Here is a 15,232-nt window from a genome sequence, read left to right as displayed (position 1 = left end):
GAAAAAAGTTTCTCTCTCCCTCGCTGGGCCGGAGAGAGTCAAAATGATGGCCGGGGGAAATTGAGCGGTGAGATGAAGTTGAAACAAGGCAGGAATTGATGGGGGCTGGCCCTGAGATCGGCAAAAAGATGCCGATGCTAAAAAGAATAAGATCCAAAAGGAAAAAAGGAAATAAAAAGAAAAAAGAAAAAAAAAGCAAAATAGAAAAAAGAAAAAAAGAAAAGAAACTTGAAGCTAAAGACGCAGCACAACACTGTTGATCTCCACAATTCCCACATCTTTTGAGATTATGGCTAGTATTAGCCTTTCCCCACCTTTTTTTTTTTAGCCAATTGTTATACGTTCTGTGATGAGAAACAAGCCAAGGAGGAAAATTAAGAAAGCAACGAAAAAAAATCGCAAAAAGAAAGGAGCCGGCGGTTTGAACGACGACGGTGAGTGGGCGCCGGTGGCACAGACGATATACGTACACAGCAGATACACAGGATGTGCAGTGCAGTGCAGTGCAGTGCAGTGCAAATGCGCCATGCATGGATATGACGGACGTGAAGGTGACGCTGGGCTCATCCGATTTGCAAATATTCTGTACTACGATTGTGCCCGGTGATGGTTGCGTTGTGCTGCCTCCGTAATTGTCTGTCTTGATTGGATACTAATATTAATTTCCGTCTATGGATGCCAAGTCAAAGCTCCCTTTTTATCCCTGGTTTCAGATGAGGCTGAGAAAAAGCAAGAAAAGAAGGGAAAAAAGAGCAAAATAAGAACTCAGAAAGGAATGGAACAGAACATCGTCACAATGCATTTTATCTGCAAGCCACTGACTGGGGTATATAGTCGAGGAGAACCACCCAATATAATGGATCCTGGCCATACAGCACATGACATGCAGTGGTTCTTGGATACGTCAAGTCCTTGCCTTGTTATATCTGCACATATGATTAGCGTACAGTCAGAACCTTCAGCTGATAATTCCCGAAAACCTTTATACTGGAGTTGGGACCCTCGCAGGATAATGTACGTTTTTGCCATTAGTCCCTCAGGGCCTTGAACTGAGGGAAATCCAATTGAGCCCACAAGAATCATTCCTTAAAAGAATCCCAGCAGCCGTGAAAGGAATTACTACAATCGGGTGCTCCTAACCACCACTAAACAAATCACAAAAGAATCCAGGGGCCCTTTTACCGTCTACTCAGTGGAACTTTCGCCTTATAAGCTGGCTTTGTGTGCCGGATTGCGTCAGAGAATCCGCACGATATCCTTCTCTCCAGGCCCACTAGTTATAGATCTTGCTTGGCATTTGTTCTTCATAGGCACGTGATGAGAACGTCTTACCTAGGTACCTATGGTCCTATGGAGGTACCAAGCTGCACTCAGGTATCGCGTCATAGCGTTGTTGAACTTATTATCTCGTTGACACATGCCAGAATAACAACGCACTCAAAAATCCACATTAACGAGAGTATATGTCCTTTTTGCACAAGTATTCAGATGCCCAAGTGACCCTGGTTTGAACCAGGGTGCAACTGAGGAAATGCTAGTGATGAACCCCCCTCTCAATCCCATCCCGCTTATCCACATCCAATAACTATTAGAGCACTCGCGTCAACTATTTGGGGGGGGGGGGGGCATGCCGGCTTTAATGGGTTGGTGGTGGAGCCAGCGACTGGCATAGGGTTGGGAAGAGCAAAGCGCTATGGCGCGACAGCCAATTAAATCACACCTGTCATGGAAAGGGTATGAAGTGAGAGTCGTATCGCCGTTCATATCGGTCGTGACTTCCAGGGATCCTCAATCTATTGGACAGCGCCGATCCGTGATCACTCCACGGAAGGACTGGGTTGGGCGGGGCCACGGCGGCTCGCTGGGGCAAGGGCTAGCCAGTATTCGAATATCACGTGAATGATCCTAATCGGATACACTTATATCCGGAGCCAGCTACTACTCGACCACTTCCAACCACATCTTCACGCGAGAACTTCGCAGCCCAGCTTCTCAAATTCCCCGTCCGAGCCAGCAAGACTTTTAACTTCCACACCTTACATCATGCCTGCTGTTCTAAAGATATCCACCCAAGATTTGGACAAACTTACCCCAAACGACCTTGAAGGGGTGACGTAGGAGCTCCGCTTAACTCAATCTAAAATGTTTGGAATGCTGACGACTTGAAGGTTCATTGATCCAGTAGATCTAGAAAATTGGACTGAAGAGCATCAGCTTGAAGTGGGAAGCACCTTCTTGTTTGAATCTTCCGTATTAGTCCTAGAGTGCTGACATCGCCTTTAAAGGGGTATTGTTGATCAAAGAGGCCTATACCGGCCCCTGGATGCGGCGGCGCTGCAAGAGAAACTCAGGTAACGCAATCTCGAGATTTTGTGTCGGGCACTGCTGGCCTAGATTACCCTACGCTAAACCTTGTGAATGATAGAAATATCCAAAGACCTTCCACAAGTTCGAGCTTAACACACACTCCAAGCGGCACTCCATCCCCGGATCCAGAATTGGATGCTAAACTCCGCCGGGATGATGATAAATACTACCATAATCTGATAGAGAGAGGTGGTAGACCAGCATTCTCGCTGCAACTTTGGTGGGATCGCTACTGTGATGATCAGAGGACTGCGTGGGGGTATTTGGACAACTATGAACAGTATGAAGATATTTTCAAGTACTGGTACAGAGGGGGCACTGGATTTCGTGGACAACTACGGGTCTGGATTCATTTTCAAAGATTCCAGCAGCGAAACCGCAAGACCGCGGAGATATTCGACCAGTACCAGCGGGATGTGCGTGAATACCGACGGAATGAGGGTATCGAGGGCGACATTCATCTGCACTTCGATCCCAAGCAGCAGACCAAGGTGGATGAGTGGAAGGAGTACCACTACTTCCAGCACCGGAAGCTGGCTGGGATGAGGCCAAGAGCTGAGGAGGCCCGCCAACGGCGGGAGAAAGAGAGGAGAGAGTGGGAGGCGGTCAACGGAACAGGAAAGAAGATAGACCGCAGTGAGCCAGCTGGTATTGCCTGGATTTATAGAGACAAGGTCGAAGCAGACCTAGACGACTTCATGGTTTTGCTAAACTGGATAGAACAGCAGCTTCCAGAAATCGCTCGAGAATGTGCAATATCCAACAACAATAACGCTCCCAAAGACACGCCGAAACCTGTGGGTCCGGTGGAGGTATCCGGAACCGTACCGATGCTATCTGCAGTCTCCCGTACCAGAAGGACCGCGAGGAGCAATCGAAGGCCAACTAATGGGAATAAGAGGTCTACAAGCCCAGTCCTTGGATCAGTCGGTGCAGTGAGGGTCGCCAAAGCCAGCAGGAAAACAAAGTCATCAGTTCATGCCCTAGTGTCTGGTGCGCAGTCCACGACGCACGGCGATACAAGACGGATCACAAGGGCACAAAATAGAGCAAGCACAGCAACGATGAATGCCATAATTCAAACCTATGCACAGGCATCAGCAGATACAGCGCCCTTGCGCAGAAGCAGGCGCATCAGGGATCTGGAAGCCAGGAGAAACGGGCAGTGCAAGATGATGCCGAGGGAGGCCAGACAAAAAGTCTCAAGAGCCAAATCTCAAAGAAAGCCAAAGGAGCGGGTGTCAAAGGAGCGGAAGCTATCTCCACAGGCCAGACCGCAAGGGATCACAAAATCTCGAGTGACCAGGAAGAAAAATTTATCCCGGACCGCCGAGCAGCTTGACAGATGAAGAAGCGATGGTGCTCCGGTGCATGTCTCACCAAAATGGAACTCCCAGTTATTACATTTCAGTCGGACACGGACCCTCATCTGGTCCCACACTCGCTGTCCTCTTCAGGAGCCACAGCTTGGCCCTTACCACCTTCATGCGGACCGAATTTCAGAGCCCTCAAGATGCTAAAACTTGGCTTGTTCGATCTGATATAATAAATTGGGGCTATGCTAATTTAACTGCGAAACTTCCGATTTCGACTGGAGAAGAATTTGATGACTGTTTCTGGGTATCTTCAAATCACTTTACCATTGATGGACAGTTCAAGTAGGCTAGTAGATACTGTAGCTTAACTTGTCATTCTGATATCCGCTTTCATACGGTGCATTTGCAGGAGTGGCGACCAATATTCGTAGGGAGTAAAATTGGTACAAAAGTTCTCGGTGTCCATCTTCCCGGCCTTGCGGTACTCTTCATCGAAGACGTCCTTATTCCCCTTGCCAAATGTGGCCGGCTCACATTCCTTCACGAGCTGGTGGAATGAGCCTTGCAAGGCTGTGTCTTCGCCGACAGGAAAAGACACCGTTCTACCATTATTGTTATTGCCGACACTCGGGTTCCATCGAATTGTGATGGGCAAGGGACCTTGACCGGTGTTGGGATTGTCAATTTTGCCACCAATTGTAAAGACGGCCTTGTTTGCACTAGCATTCAGAACTTTGCGGAGGGCGTCAAGGGCGGCTTGTGTTTCGTACTGTGTGCCCGCTTCATCTTCACTTGCTGAGTCGACCCCCCCGTGGATCTTCTTGCCAATACTGGAAGGCGAAGACAGTGGAGGCGACTGGGAAGGTTTACATCATTTTGATATGTGTGAAGCGGTAGTTGTCAAACCTTCAGCTTGGCGTTTTTCGGGCATGTCTGCTGATATTGGCTATTGGAATTGGAGACTTTTCAACCTAGCCGTCACTAAAGGTAGTCGTATTTTCCCCTCCAATCAATTCCCCCATACAACACGTTGGGAAAACAACGCGTTGTTGAGTTCACTACAATATCCATACAAATGCAACCCCATGCAGAGGTTCGCTCCACAACCATGACTCAATGTAAAATCTATTCAATGAAATGTTACGGACTTTCATCAGTCACAAGTAATGATTGGCTCGGTAAAGAAGAGAACCATATTATTTTTGCATTTGGCTGGTGTTACCATAAGAATATTCCCTGTTTCTGGATCTTCCCATCGTGTAGGGCGGCACGGGACTGTCAAGATGGGGCAATACTTTGATGTCATCGCGCCCAGGCTGCGACAGAGAGTGGACTGGGGCGGGAAACTCGGTGAGATCCTTTTTGGTGGAACTGCTGCTCCTCTCGTCTACCTGTTTGCAAGGCCCATCATCCCTCCTACTTTCACAGAGCATTGTTGTACTCCAGAACAGAAAGGCCATGGCGCAATGACTCCCAGTGCAACGATTGCAACTACACCCAAGAAGCGCGCCCACAATGCCGATCGGCCAGCGGGGGGAGAGGGAAAGGGAACAGATGAAAAAACACCTACTCAATCCGCCAAACGATCTCGTTCCAGCCCACATCTCCTGACGCTCCCCGCCGAGGTCCATTTATGCGTGCTCAAGTTGCTAGATGTCGCGGATCTATGCAATCTCGGTCTAACTTGCTGTTACTTCTGGTCAAATGTCAAGCCCGAGATTGGAAAGTTTTTCGCTGGGGCCCTAGGAGTCTGGGCAGGAATACCCGTTGTTTGCATCGGTGATGAGAGCTCGACTGGTGAGGGTGCGTACCCCCAGGGACTTTTGGATGAGGATGACAAGGACGAACTCAAGGAGGGCCTAACAGGTGGGGAGTGGGAGGATAGAGAGGACGAGGAATGGGAAGAAGACATATTTTCTGGACCAGCCACTCTCTTCAGGCTTGCTGAGAATCGATATCGGGTTCTGAGGATGATTGAAAATGGCTGGTTTGCAGGTCATGGCATCCGCAGGCTTTGGCTTGACCACTGCTACAGGAGTCCTTGCCCATCAGATTTGCGGGACATAGCAGAACCCAGACCAAAGTCATTTTATCCCAGTAACCGCGTCTGGATCTTGCGCAATCTGACAACCCGGGAGTTCGTCATCTCCAATTCCATTGCACTGAAGCCGGAGTATATCAGTGGCCCGTTCATCGACGGTATCGGATTTGGCGAAGTGATTCTCTCTCGCATCTGCTGGTCGACATCTCAAGTTCATCTCAATGGAGAACAAACATGACATCCATAAAGGCAAGTGGGCTGGACATCAGCTTGATATCGTTCCACTGGATACACTCAACAATGAGGACGGTTCCTGGAAGAAGATTGATGTTGAGGTGGCAAAGGAAATTGCAGAGATTTGGGAGGCTAATTTGGGTGAGAACTGGCGGGAGCGAATTATTAAGCAGGAGGGATAGAGTTAGCCCGCCTTGAACCCAGCTAACACCAGACTTCATACCTGCCGCTCATGACTTTATATTGGATAGTTGATCTCCACAAATGTGAAATCTGACGGCATAGTCGGGGCTGCGGAGCTCTTGACCATACTGGAGCACGAGAAGTAGATTCGGATAAATATATAGCGGGATGACTCCCCGGGCATGATTGATTAATTGAATAAAGCACACTTCATATCAAAAAAAAAAAAAACCAAGTGGTTATAAAGGCAAACCAGTAGCTTATCCTCCCATCGCTTTGATACCACCAATAGCCTTATCAAAAGCATTGATGATCGGCCCATAGAAAATCTCGCAGCGTCGAATTCCGGCGGGAACCCTCCTAATATATTCTCAAATCCATTTGCGTCCATGTTACCTCGCTTGACCAGCATACCAGTGTGAACAAACTATCGGCCGGTTGATCTTTTAGTTTGTTGACAAACTGCCGGCCCCGACGGCCGCATTGCCAGAGGATGTAAAAGAATGACTTGAGATCGTGCCGATAGGTATGGTCAACGTTAAGTAGGAGCCGCGCCTCCGTTTCAAGAACGTTCTATGTACATTAAATGATAAAACTTTACGCCAATTTCAAGAAGCAAACAACGAACCTGACAGTTTAGTTAAGATACAGAAGGCATGACCCCTACCACCTATGCCTCCATAGGCTTCGTATCATTAGTGGCCTTGCCAAATGCTAAGAACCTCCGGGGCTTTTCAATGTCCCCGTGACTAAGACTGGCAAAAAATGGGTATTGCAAGAACTAACAGAGATGAGCTTATGCGTCACTAGGTCTGATACTGTTAATAGCACTATCAAAGGCCTTAATAATTGGTCCATACAAAATGTTTGGGTCAGTTGGTGTCCCGAGGAAGAGACGCTTCCTGTATGGAAACAAAACCCCGCGCAGTTCTCTGCAAAACGGTTTGAGGCAACCGAAATGTGGTGGGAATTCCTCCAGAATATCTTCAAATCCATCAATTTGCATATGCCCTCGTTTGGCACCGGCAATATCTCGATAGCTGTCAGTATACCATTTTGTTAGAAAACTCTTTTCCGGCCATTTCTCTCCCCAGCCACGACGGCCGCACTGCCAGATAAGCACGTAGAAGAATGACTCAAGATCATGCCGATAGGTATGGTCAACGTTAAGCAGCACTTCGATCGCCATGAATTCCATCGTGCCCGTCTGGTGTCGCGCGCCGGTTCGTCCGCTGCCTATTTCTTTGGCAAGATCCAGGTCAATCAGCATCCCTGTGTTACCGTCCGCCTTCGCCGGGTCGGTTATTATTATGTTGTTCTCCGAAATATCCCTGTGTAGAATACTTCCATCAAGATAGAGGGATCGATGCGCCGTGATCGCGTCGTGGAGCGCTATTAGTAGCTCGATAGGTGAATGGAATTCATAGATCGGCCTGCCGGCGGGCGAGATCACCAGGCAACGGAGGATGCGGTTGTTGTAGGGCTCTTCGCTATTTTTGTCAAAGAGGCTTGGTTTCTGGACTGATTGAACTGAGAAGGTTAGCTCTTTCTCCTGCTGGTCGTTCTTCCGCTGACTGTTTGAGCGTGATCGTTTGGACGTCCGGGTTCCGTTATCGGGGGATCTGCGCTTCTTGGTTGATGACTTCTCACTGATACCCAGCCCACGGAGCTGGGTGGACGACCGTGACAGTAGGTTACGGGGCTGGGACTGCGTGAAGGAGGAAGCGGTGCTTGGGGGGGCGCTGCGGAAGGCGTGGCGTTTGTCGAAGGTCAGGCCATCACGCATGTCGGCGATGCTGGTGATAGCGCTGTGACCGATAACCTTGGCGACTCCTTTGACGCCTCTTTGGCGTACCAGTTGGAGGAGGTCCACTTCCGGCTGCCGTTTGTCCGAAGTCCATGAGAATTTCGCCACGCCCTCCATCTTGTCACCATCTCTAGCGAGAAAGCAGCTCGTCCCGCGACATACGATGGCTTGCTGGGAGCAGAGTGGGGCTGGGTCCAGCCGCAGCACCGTTTCCACTTCGGTTTCAGCCGCCTCGACGGTTATCGTTCTGCCACCGTCTGCTTCCCGTGTCGTGAAGGTGTCGAGACCCAGCTCCTCGTCGCTCATCATCGCGTAGCCCACGATCACCTGGAAGAATCGCTCCGAGTCTTCGTGGATATCGATGGCACCGGAGCTGTAGGGCCCCGAGCGGTCGAACATCCACACCTCGAATTTGGTCCCGCAGACGGCGAACGCGTGGACGAAGCGCCGGGTCGGCTGGGCGGTGAAGACATCCCGCACGTAGCGGGCGATCTGCAGGAGTGTGCCCTTGGTCCTGATCTCCTGCTCGGACTGTTTCAGCTCGCCTACCACCCGGATGTCCTTCCAGTCGTGACCCTTTTGTAAGCCGCCCTCACTTTTGGCCTTCAGGAAGAGGTCGACCTGTTGCTCCGCATCCAAACCGACAAGACCCTTCTTGGTCATCGTGGAGAAGTAGGCGCCGCGCGCGTCCGAAAGGAGGTCGTCCTGGAATCGAAGCCACCAGTCGAGGACCTTGTCTTGCACTGGGGGACTCGGAAAATCGGCCCATTTGCTGTCACTGTTGGTGTCCAGCGCGCGTCGACAAATGGCGTCTGCGCGCCCAGTCCATTCTCTACGTTCGAAGTATTTTGCGAAGAAACCGTCGACGTCTCGAAAGGTACAGCCTCGAATCTCCTCAAAGATCCTGGGGTTCCACCAGCTGACGCGTCTGCTCGGGGCCTTTCTGCGACGAGGAGGTGGATATGATCGGTGTGCCATTGAATGAGAGCGGTACGCTCGTCGGAGGGGTCGATCGCGAGGCGGTAACGATGAGGTTGAGAACAGCTTTCCAGATATCAATGTCGGGCGCTCTTTGGATGACAAGTTGTACAAGTGCACGGTAATATTCGTAACTGAAGTCGCCATCTTGAAGACGGGTGAATAATCCTGACAGCTCGGATGCCACACTTTTATTGCCTACTTGTTGAATGAAGGTTGAACGCGGCTTCCTCCCCCATCAAAGTGGTGAGAAGCTTTGAAATAGCTTTCTGGCATGTTGAATTGGTGTCATCAACGGAGCCGTCGTAAGAAATTAGATCCGGTTTGTAAGATTGCTCAACCTCTCGAAGAGACTCGTGTAAGCGATCCAGTGTGCTGTTCAACGGGTGCTTGGTGATGATATCGCGGTCATCTTGCGAAAGGCTGGCCATTTATGAAGAAGCTAGGCTACAGTCGCCGCGAAACCGGTATTTTGCCACAGAAAACGTGAGTCGAAACCATTCAGGTAGAAGATGAAGAGTGGTCTGATGGGGCATTGCGAGGAAAACGTTCGTGGAAGGGGGTGGTGATGACTGATAAGCGCCCCATTTTCTTTCATGATTGTAAATAGGGCAAATATTATTATTGCTGTTGACCAGGCTGATCATATACAAATAGCGCACGTGACTACGGAAAAAACTTTATACGCTCCTACCGTTGATCCCGGACATACGCCGTTAACGGTGATAGTGTATCACGTGACCATTCTTGGCTTTTAGATGGTAGGTCTGCGTGGTCTGGTTGGATGAGATATCAACTGAGATGACGGAGCGATCAACCAACCTCCATCACGGCAACCATGGATGATGAGTTTGGGTGAGTTGCCTGGAGTTGCATACCCTTGGTTGGCGGGATTCCCGCTTTGAGAGTTCTGCAGGCTAGTGAAATTTTTAAATTTTGAGGGCCAAAATCACGTGATAATTCACCTTTAACGAACTTTAGCTTATCTCAGCATGCTCAGCCTCTCTTCTCGATATTTTCGGATTAGCGCGACCAACTAAACTCCTTTAGACTTCTGCCAAGTCCTGCTAACTTCTGGACCAATAAGAGACTTCACACGTGCTCGCAACCTAATATCTCGTAGAGAGTCTGAGAAGAAACGGTTCCATCGTGTGTGGAAAATCAACACCGCCCATACAAAATATTCGATTGACTTCGAAATCATACATCTACCCTAAATATCTGCCTGATCATCACCAAACCGATATTTTTCAAATCCTCAGCCATTCTGCTATCATCTCTGCTATTTTACAACTCACTACCCCTTCTCATCATGTCACAATCGTTGACAAAAGACAGCGTGTCTTTTGAATCTCAAGGCACCCAATGTCAGACGCGCTCCAGCCAATATCCTTCATCACTCGAAGATGAATCCTCTCTACAACCACTACAGTCTCCCAACAATGTAGATGATGAATATGACACATCAGACAGTGACTTAACAGAGCTTGAATCTATTGATACTCCTTCGGAATTCGAGATCACCGATACTGATACCGATACCCCGCGAGCTTGTTCACGATCAAACCGCCGTGGCCCACAGCACCTGCCTACAATGCCTTATAACCGGCAGAAAAGACGGTCAAAATTATCTCGCGTTGTCAGAACATTACAGCGAAACAGTTGGGGAATGGAGGCCTTTATAGAGGCTTGGATTCAGAGTCCCGATATCTTGACTCATCGACGATACAGTACTCCTACGAAGCGGCGAAATGCACTATATTCAGCACTTTCCAAAGCAGGGGTATTCAATGATAATCAACGTTATACTGTCTTGCTTAAACAGGAGCTGAAATGCCTTATCAATACTCCCTTCTTTGCAAAATTCAATCACGATTCTGATCTGGATACCATTGACTTAGGTTTCATGAACTCCTCGAAGCGAATATTCTGATCCACTTCAGACACTCGAGATGTGAAATGCTGAATGGTGTCATTGATGAAAGAGGTGTCAGTATTGTTGACATTCTGCCTGTTATTCTGACAGATCTGAAGAAGTATTGATCGGAAATATTGCACTGCTTGTTGAACCTTGACATGACTGTCAATAAAGACAATGGTCTTTAAAATGTGTTGAGGTATGATCTTTCCATCTGTATCAATGGCCTCGTTCAATAAAAAATATAACATATCATAGGATACAAGTTTACCGCGTGGAATCGGATGTACGCCGATAAAGATATCAGGACGGTTAATGGAAGTTCGAATAACCTGAGTCTGCCGTGGGTTTACACCAATAGAACGAAATCCAGCCTCTTGAAGAATGATATCTTCAGCTTTACTGCTGAGGGTTGCGGAACAGCCAAACCAGACAATATCCTCACGAAGAAGCAATCTCAGGTGCCCCAGCCTGGCAAACTGACTACGGAATTGACTCCACTGTGTGACAAGATGACACTCATCGATAGCTACAAGCCCAATCTTTTCTTGTAAAGTAGGGTCTTGAAGAACATGCTGAAATCGCTTGCAAAGAGCTTGCTCTGGACTGAGCAGTATATGTGTATACTCACCTTGTTGAATGCGTTTGAGTAAGTCTTCTTGCCCCTGGAGATTATCAGCACTGACCAGACAAGGATTGGCACCGGGAAACCGTGCTATATCTCTTGTTTGCTGATCACCAAGCTTGTTTAGAGGAACCAGTTGAATGGTTATCTTTCCTGTCAGAATTGTATAGGATTGAAGAATAAGGCTCTTTCCATAGCCAGTTCTGGCAATGAATAAAGTGTCGCTATATCCATATATCATGCGCCGAAGTATACGGACTTGTTCTATGCGTGGCTGAAGAGTACACTCAGGATCTGGACGCGGGCCTTGAAGTATTTGTTGAAGACAATACTGAATAACATCCTGTTGCTTGTCGATACTATCTGGTCCGGCATAGCTCATGACAAGTTGTGGCATATCTTTAATGTTCATTGAAAGTATTTGCTTTAATGATGGCTTTTGAAGCCGCTGTTGTAGCTGACTTGCGCGTTTTCTTCGATCCCCCTTGGCCATATTTGATGCAGTTGATGGGACGTTGTCCGACCCAGCTGTCAAAAAGAAGTGTTATGTGATTGGTTCAGAAGTTGTCGGAAGATCCCAGAAGTTGTCAGGAGTTCAGAGATGTTGTCAGAAGTTGATGTGCCGCGTGAGGTTGCCAAGAGTTCAGAAGTTGTCAGAAGTTGCCAGAAGTTGCCGGAAGTCGCTGGAAAATACACTCGGTGCTTTGACTAGAGTCTCTGATGGCTGGATAGATGTTTTGATGGCAAGATCAAGGCGTTGGATGACTAGACATGATCATGGTTGAAAAATTAGCAAATCGTTCCCGTGTTCAAAATCATAGTAGCAGTTTTCGACGCGACACTTCATACTCAGAATATATGTATTTTCAGATAAAAATTACATCAATCGACAGGAAATTGAAAAATTAACCCTCCAAGGTGGTAGAGAAATGATCTATGAGTGATGTTGCACAGTGATTCTATCTCAAACATTATGGTTGGAGCAAATCGTTCCCGTGTTGCTAACAAACAGGAACCGTTTTTTCTCAGACGCTCCGCGAAGAGTTTGCTGGGGATGTCCCATTTAGGTTTAGTTTAAGCCCCGTGACAGTTGATTGGCTCAGATGTTAGCAGGACTTGGCAGAAAGTAGCAGTAGTTCGGATTGGGTTAGCTCGGAGTGGAGTGGCTGAGTTTACTGAGATAACGCGAACCCACATTATTATGTTATGTCAGCGATGGCACACAGATTAGCAGCTTCACGGAACTCAACCGTACATCTATTGCAAGCAGTACGTTGATGTCGACCTCGGGCTCGAGCCGTTGATGACCAATTTCTACTTAGGAAGTGTGCAGCGAGCTAGATAAAACTTGATGTTTAAGGTTGAATATCGAAAATTCTGCTTTGCAATTCAATCCATGAATTTGTGCATTGTGCGGATGGTTGCAAGTATGTACGGCAGTCTATTACAGTACACCTAGTGCGACAAAAGTATTTCACCTCGCCAAAATCTATCTCTTTTATTATGTCTTTGTACAAGCCTCTTCTTGGAAGTAAAAGGTTCCGACGGATCCCTTGCTACACAGCAAACTTGCCACAATGGCACACTAGGACCCGAGGCATCCATTTCGATAGTACCGGCGAGAGGAATCAGCCTGCGATAACAATGCTTATACTCTTACGTCGACTTACCATGGTGGTATACTCGGGCTATATACCACTCAGTTTATCGAACCCGTTGGTTCGGACTGCCCTCCTGAATACAATATGACCCAGCTCAAGGGCTGGTCGGTGACCAGTGATGCGGAAACCTTTCGACAAGGAGCATCCGAACCTGAATGACTGCCAGCTCAGACCCTCCACATCGCCAACAAGTCCTTTGGAACGCCCTTATCACATTGGTTCGCAACCTCATATACCTTCAGGGTGTTGGCTCCTGCGGGAAGAACCAGCGCATATTTATTCTGCGGTGCGGCCCTCACCATCCCTGCAACCATCTGGATTACTTGGACTAGCTTTCTCAGCTTCTCCCTGTTGTCCTCTTCCCATCTTGTCAGCTTTCCTTCCTGCATTAAGTCTTTCTTGGTTACCTCCGAAAAGATCCCGATCCTATCATAGTGGCCCTCACATAAGATGGGCGTTTGCGAGAACCACAGCTGAGCTATGTTTTTTGAGACTTCCAAGTTCTTCCCCACTGGACCGGTTTTAATCTCGACAATTCGGGACGGTTCAACAATGTACCCTCGAGTAAGCACGGTGTATCCTGTAGGTGTTTGATACTTGTTGGACAGCGACATTGTTCGGGGAATATCCCTTATGGGTCCTGTGCAGGCATCGACTTCAAACCGCACAACAGCCTTGATGCCTCCAAAATTGTAGCGGATGGCTCGATTGTGCGTCACACTTTCTCTAAGACCATTAGGCTTCCGGGTTGATGCTTTCTCGAATTCACAGCCATATCCCCCAAAACCCTTGACGAACCTGGTATTGTTCGGGGTCCAACACGAGAACAACACCGTGGAGTGAACAACTTCGATGTCAATGCGGAACGCGCTCTTCTTGCCGCCAACAAATGCCAAGAGTAGTCGAAGATTTCGCCTATCCGTAACAAGATCAATTTCTTCCATATTGAAATCGGGTTGAGTTGTAGCCAGGGCTCTGAGAAGCGGTTCAAGTGGGCATTTGGGGAATGCGTGACGGATTGGATCCATGAGGTATTTCCCTGCGTCTGGCTTTACTTTCTTCGGTCCGGCCGCCGGCGCCCAGACCGAAGGACAGCCTGGAACGTCTCACTATCAGTCAGGACAAGCTCGATCCAAGTGGCCATACTCACCGGGGACGATGATGGTTCTCTTTCGCTTAGGAAGTAGATTGTAAGAGGTGAGGGTTGTTAAATCCTCCGGTGTGACAGGGCTATCAGAGTTTGGCTGTATTGATTCAAGAGGTATCTGCCCTAGCAGCCCTCTCAGGCCTTTTAATAAAGGTGTGGCCGGCATGATGGATTCTGACCCTGCCTGGGAGTTCTTTGGAAGGATCCTTGGGATAAGCCTTCCCAAAACTTATGACCAGATTGGATTTTCTAGGCACTCGCTGACCAATCCTTGAATTGGAGGGGTTAAACCACTTGCACTTTCCAACTGCACAAGTCTTCCCGTCTATCCACTACGGCAAAGAAGGGAAGGAAGGAAAAGGTTGAGAACTAAGAATAGCCATACAAGGTATATCGTGTAGATCCGTGATAAAGGCCCTCAGGAATTCCCAACAAATTTACGCACAACGCTTGGTCTTTGATTATCCATTTTCACCCGCAGAACGTTATAAATTTAGTTTTAAGGGAGCGATGTTTATGGGGAATTTTCCTTAACCCCCCCACCTGTCATACAGGTGTCTCTTAACATAATGAATGTCATAATGGCTTCATGATTGAATCATTGCTCTGCCGCATCTCCTTTCTCCTATAGTCCTCCGGCGATAAGTGTATTGGAAGAGGATATCTTAATGACTATAGCTCATCAGCCAAGCAACCTAATTGGAGTCAAAGAGTCATACTATTTCCTCGGTCGATGGTGGCGGCTTTCCGTTGGTGTATAGGGTGAGGTATCGGCCGTTGATGTAGATAATAGTATAAACATTAGCACCACATTTATCACTGTATTCCGCGCTCTTTTTGAGAATGGTCTCCTCCCGCCGAAGTTTGGTTTTAGGCAATGTCCGATAATCGTCCCATGTCTTTCGAACCGTATGAGGATAGTGCTTCTCCTATCAACCGTCAGATATGAAATATG

At 48.1% G+C, this 15,232-nt stretch overlaps 5 protein-coding genes across 5 annotated transcripts; 2 read left to right on the top strand and 3 right to left on the bottom strand.

The window, feature by feature from the left end:
* Positions 1–2,043: 2,043 nt before the first annotated feature.
* On the top strand, positions 2,044–3,716 carry HCAG_03930 (predicted protein; the record flags this gene model as incomplete). Its single annotated transcript, XM_001541782.1, has 2 exons — positions 2,044–2,114; positions 2,306–3,716. 2 exons carry the CDS (start codon positions 2,044–2,046, stop codon positions 3,714–3,716), a joined length of 1,482 nt encoding a protein of 493 aa, XP_001541832.1.
* Positions 3,717–4,966: 1,250 nt separating this feature from the next.
* On the top strand, positions 4,967–6,140 carry HCAG_03929 (predicted protein; the record flags this gene model as incomplete). Its single annotated transcript, XM_001541781.1, has 2 exons — positions 4,967–5,549; positions 5,974–6,140. 2 exons carry the CDS (start codon positions 4,967–4,969, stop codon positions 6,138–6,140), a joined length of 750 nt encoding a protein of 249 aa, XP_001541831.1.
* A 671-nt stretch (positions 6,141–6,811) lies between these two features.
* HCAG_03928 (predicted protein) lies at positions 6,812–9,357 on the bottom strand (the record flags this gene model as incomplete). Its single annotated transcript, XM_001541780.1, has 3 exons — positions 6,812–6,896; positions 7,194–9,060; positions 9,129–9,357. 3 exons carry the CDS (start codon positions 9,355–9,357, stop codon positions 6,812–6,814), a joined length of 2,181 nt encoding a protein of 726 aa, XP_001541830.1.
* Positions 9,358–10,795: 1,438 nt separating this feature from the next.
* HCAG_03927 (predicted protein) lies at positions 10,796–11,962 on the bottom strand (the record flags this gene model as incomplete). The annotated part of the gene is made up of 1 exon (XM_001541779.1): positions 10,796–11,962. One exon carries the CDS (start codon positions 11,960–11,962, stop codon positions 10,796–10,798), a length of 1,167 nt encoding a protein of 388 aa, XP_001541829.1.
* A 1,335-nt stretch (positions 11,963–13,297) lies between these two features.
* HCAG_03926 (predicted protein) lies at positions 13,298–14,443 on the bottom strand (the record flags this gene model as incomplete). Its single annotated transcript, XM_001541778.1, has 2 exons — positions 13,298–14,226; positions 14,281–14,443. The coding sequence occupies 2 exons, from the start codon at positions 14,441–14,443 to the stop codon at positions 13,298–13,300; spliced, it is 1,092 nt and encodes a 363-aa protein (XP_001541828.1).
* Between the last annotated feature and the right edge of the window lie 789 nt (positions 14,444–15,232).

This window comes from Histoplasma capsulatum, genomic scaffold (genome assembly GCF_000149585.1).
Source record: "Histoplasma capsulatum NAm1 scaffold_3 genomic scaffold, whole genome shotgun sequence".
In the NCBI taxonomy this organism is placed as follows: Eukaryota; Fungi; Ascomycota; class Eurotiomycetes; order Onygenales; family Ajellomycetaceae; genus Histoplasma; species Histoplasma mississippiense.
Note: the sequence above shows the minus strand (reverse complement) of the source record. Positions and strands in the feature narration are given on the sequence as shown.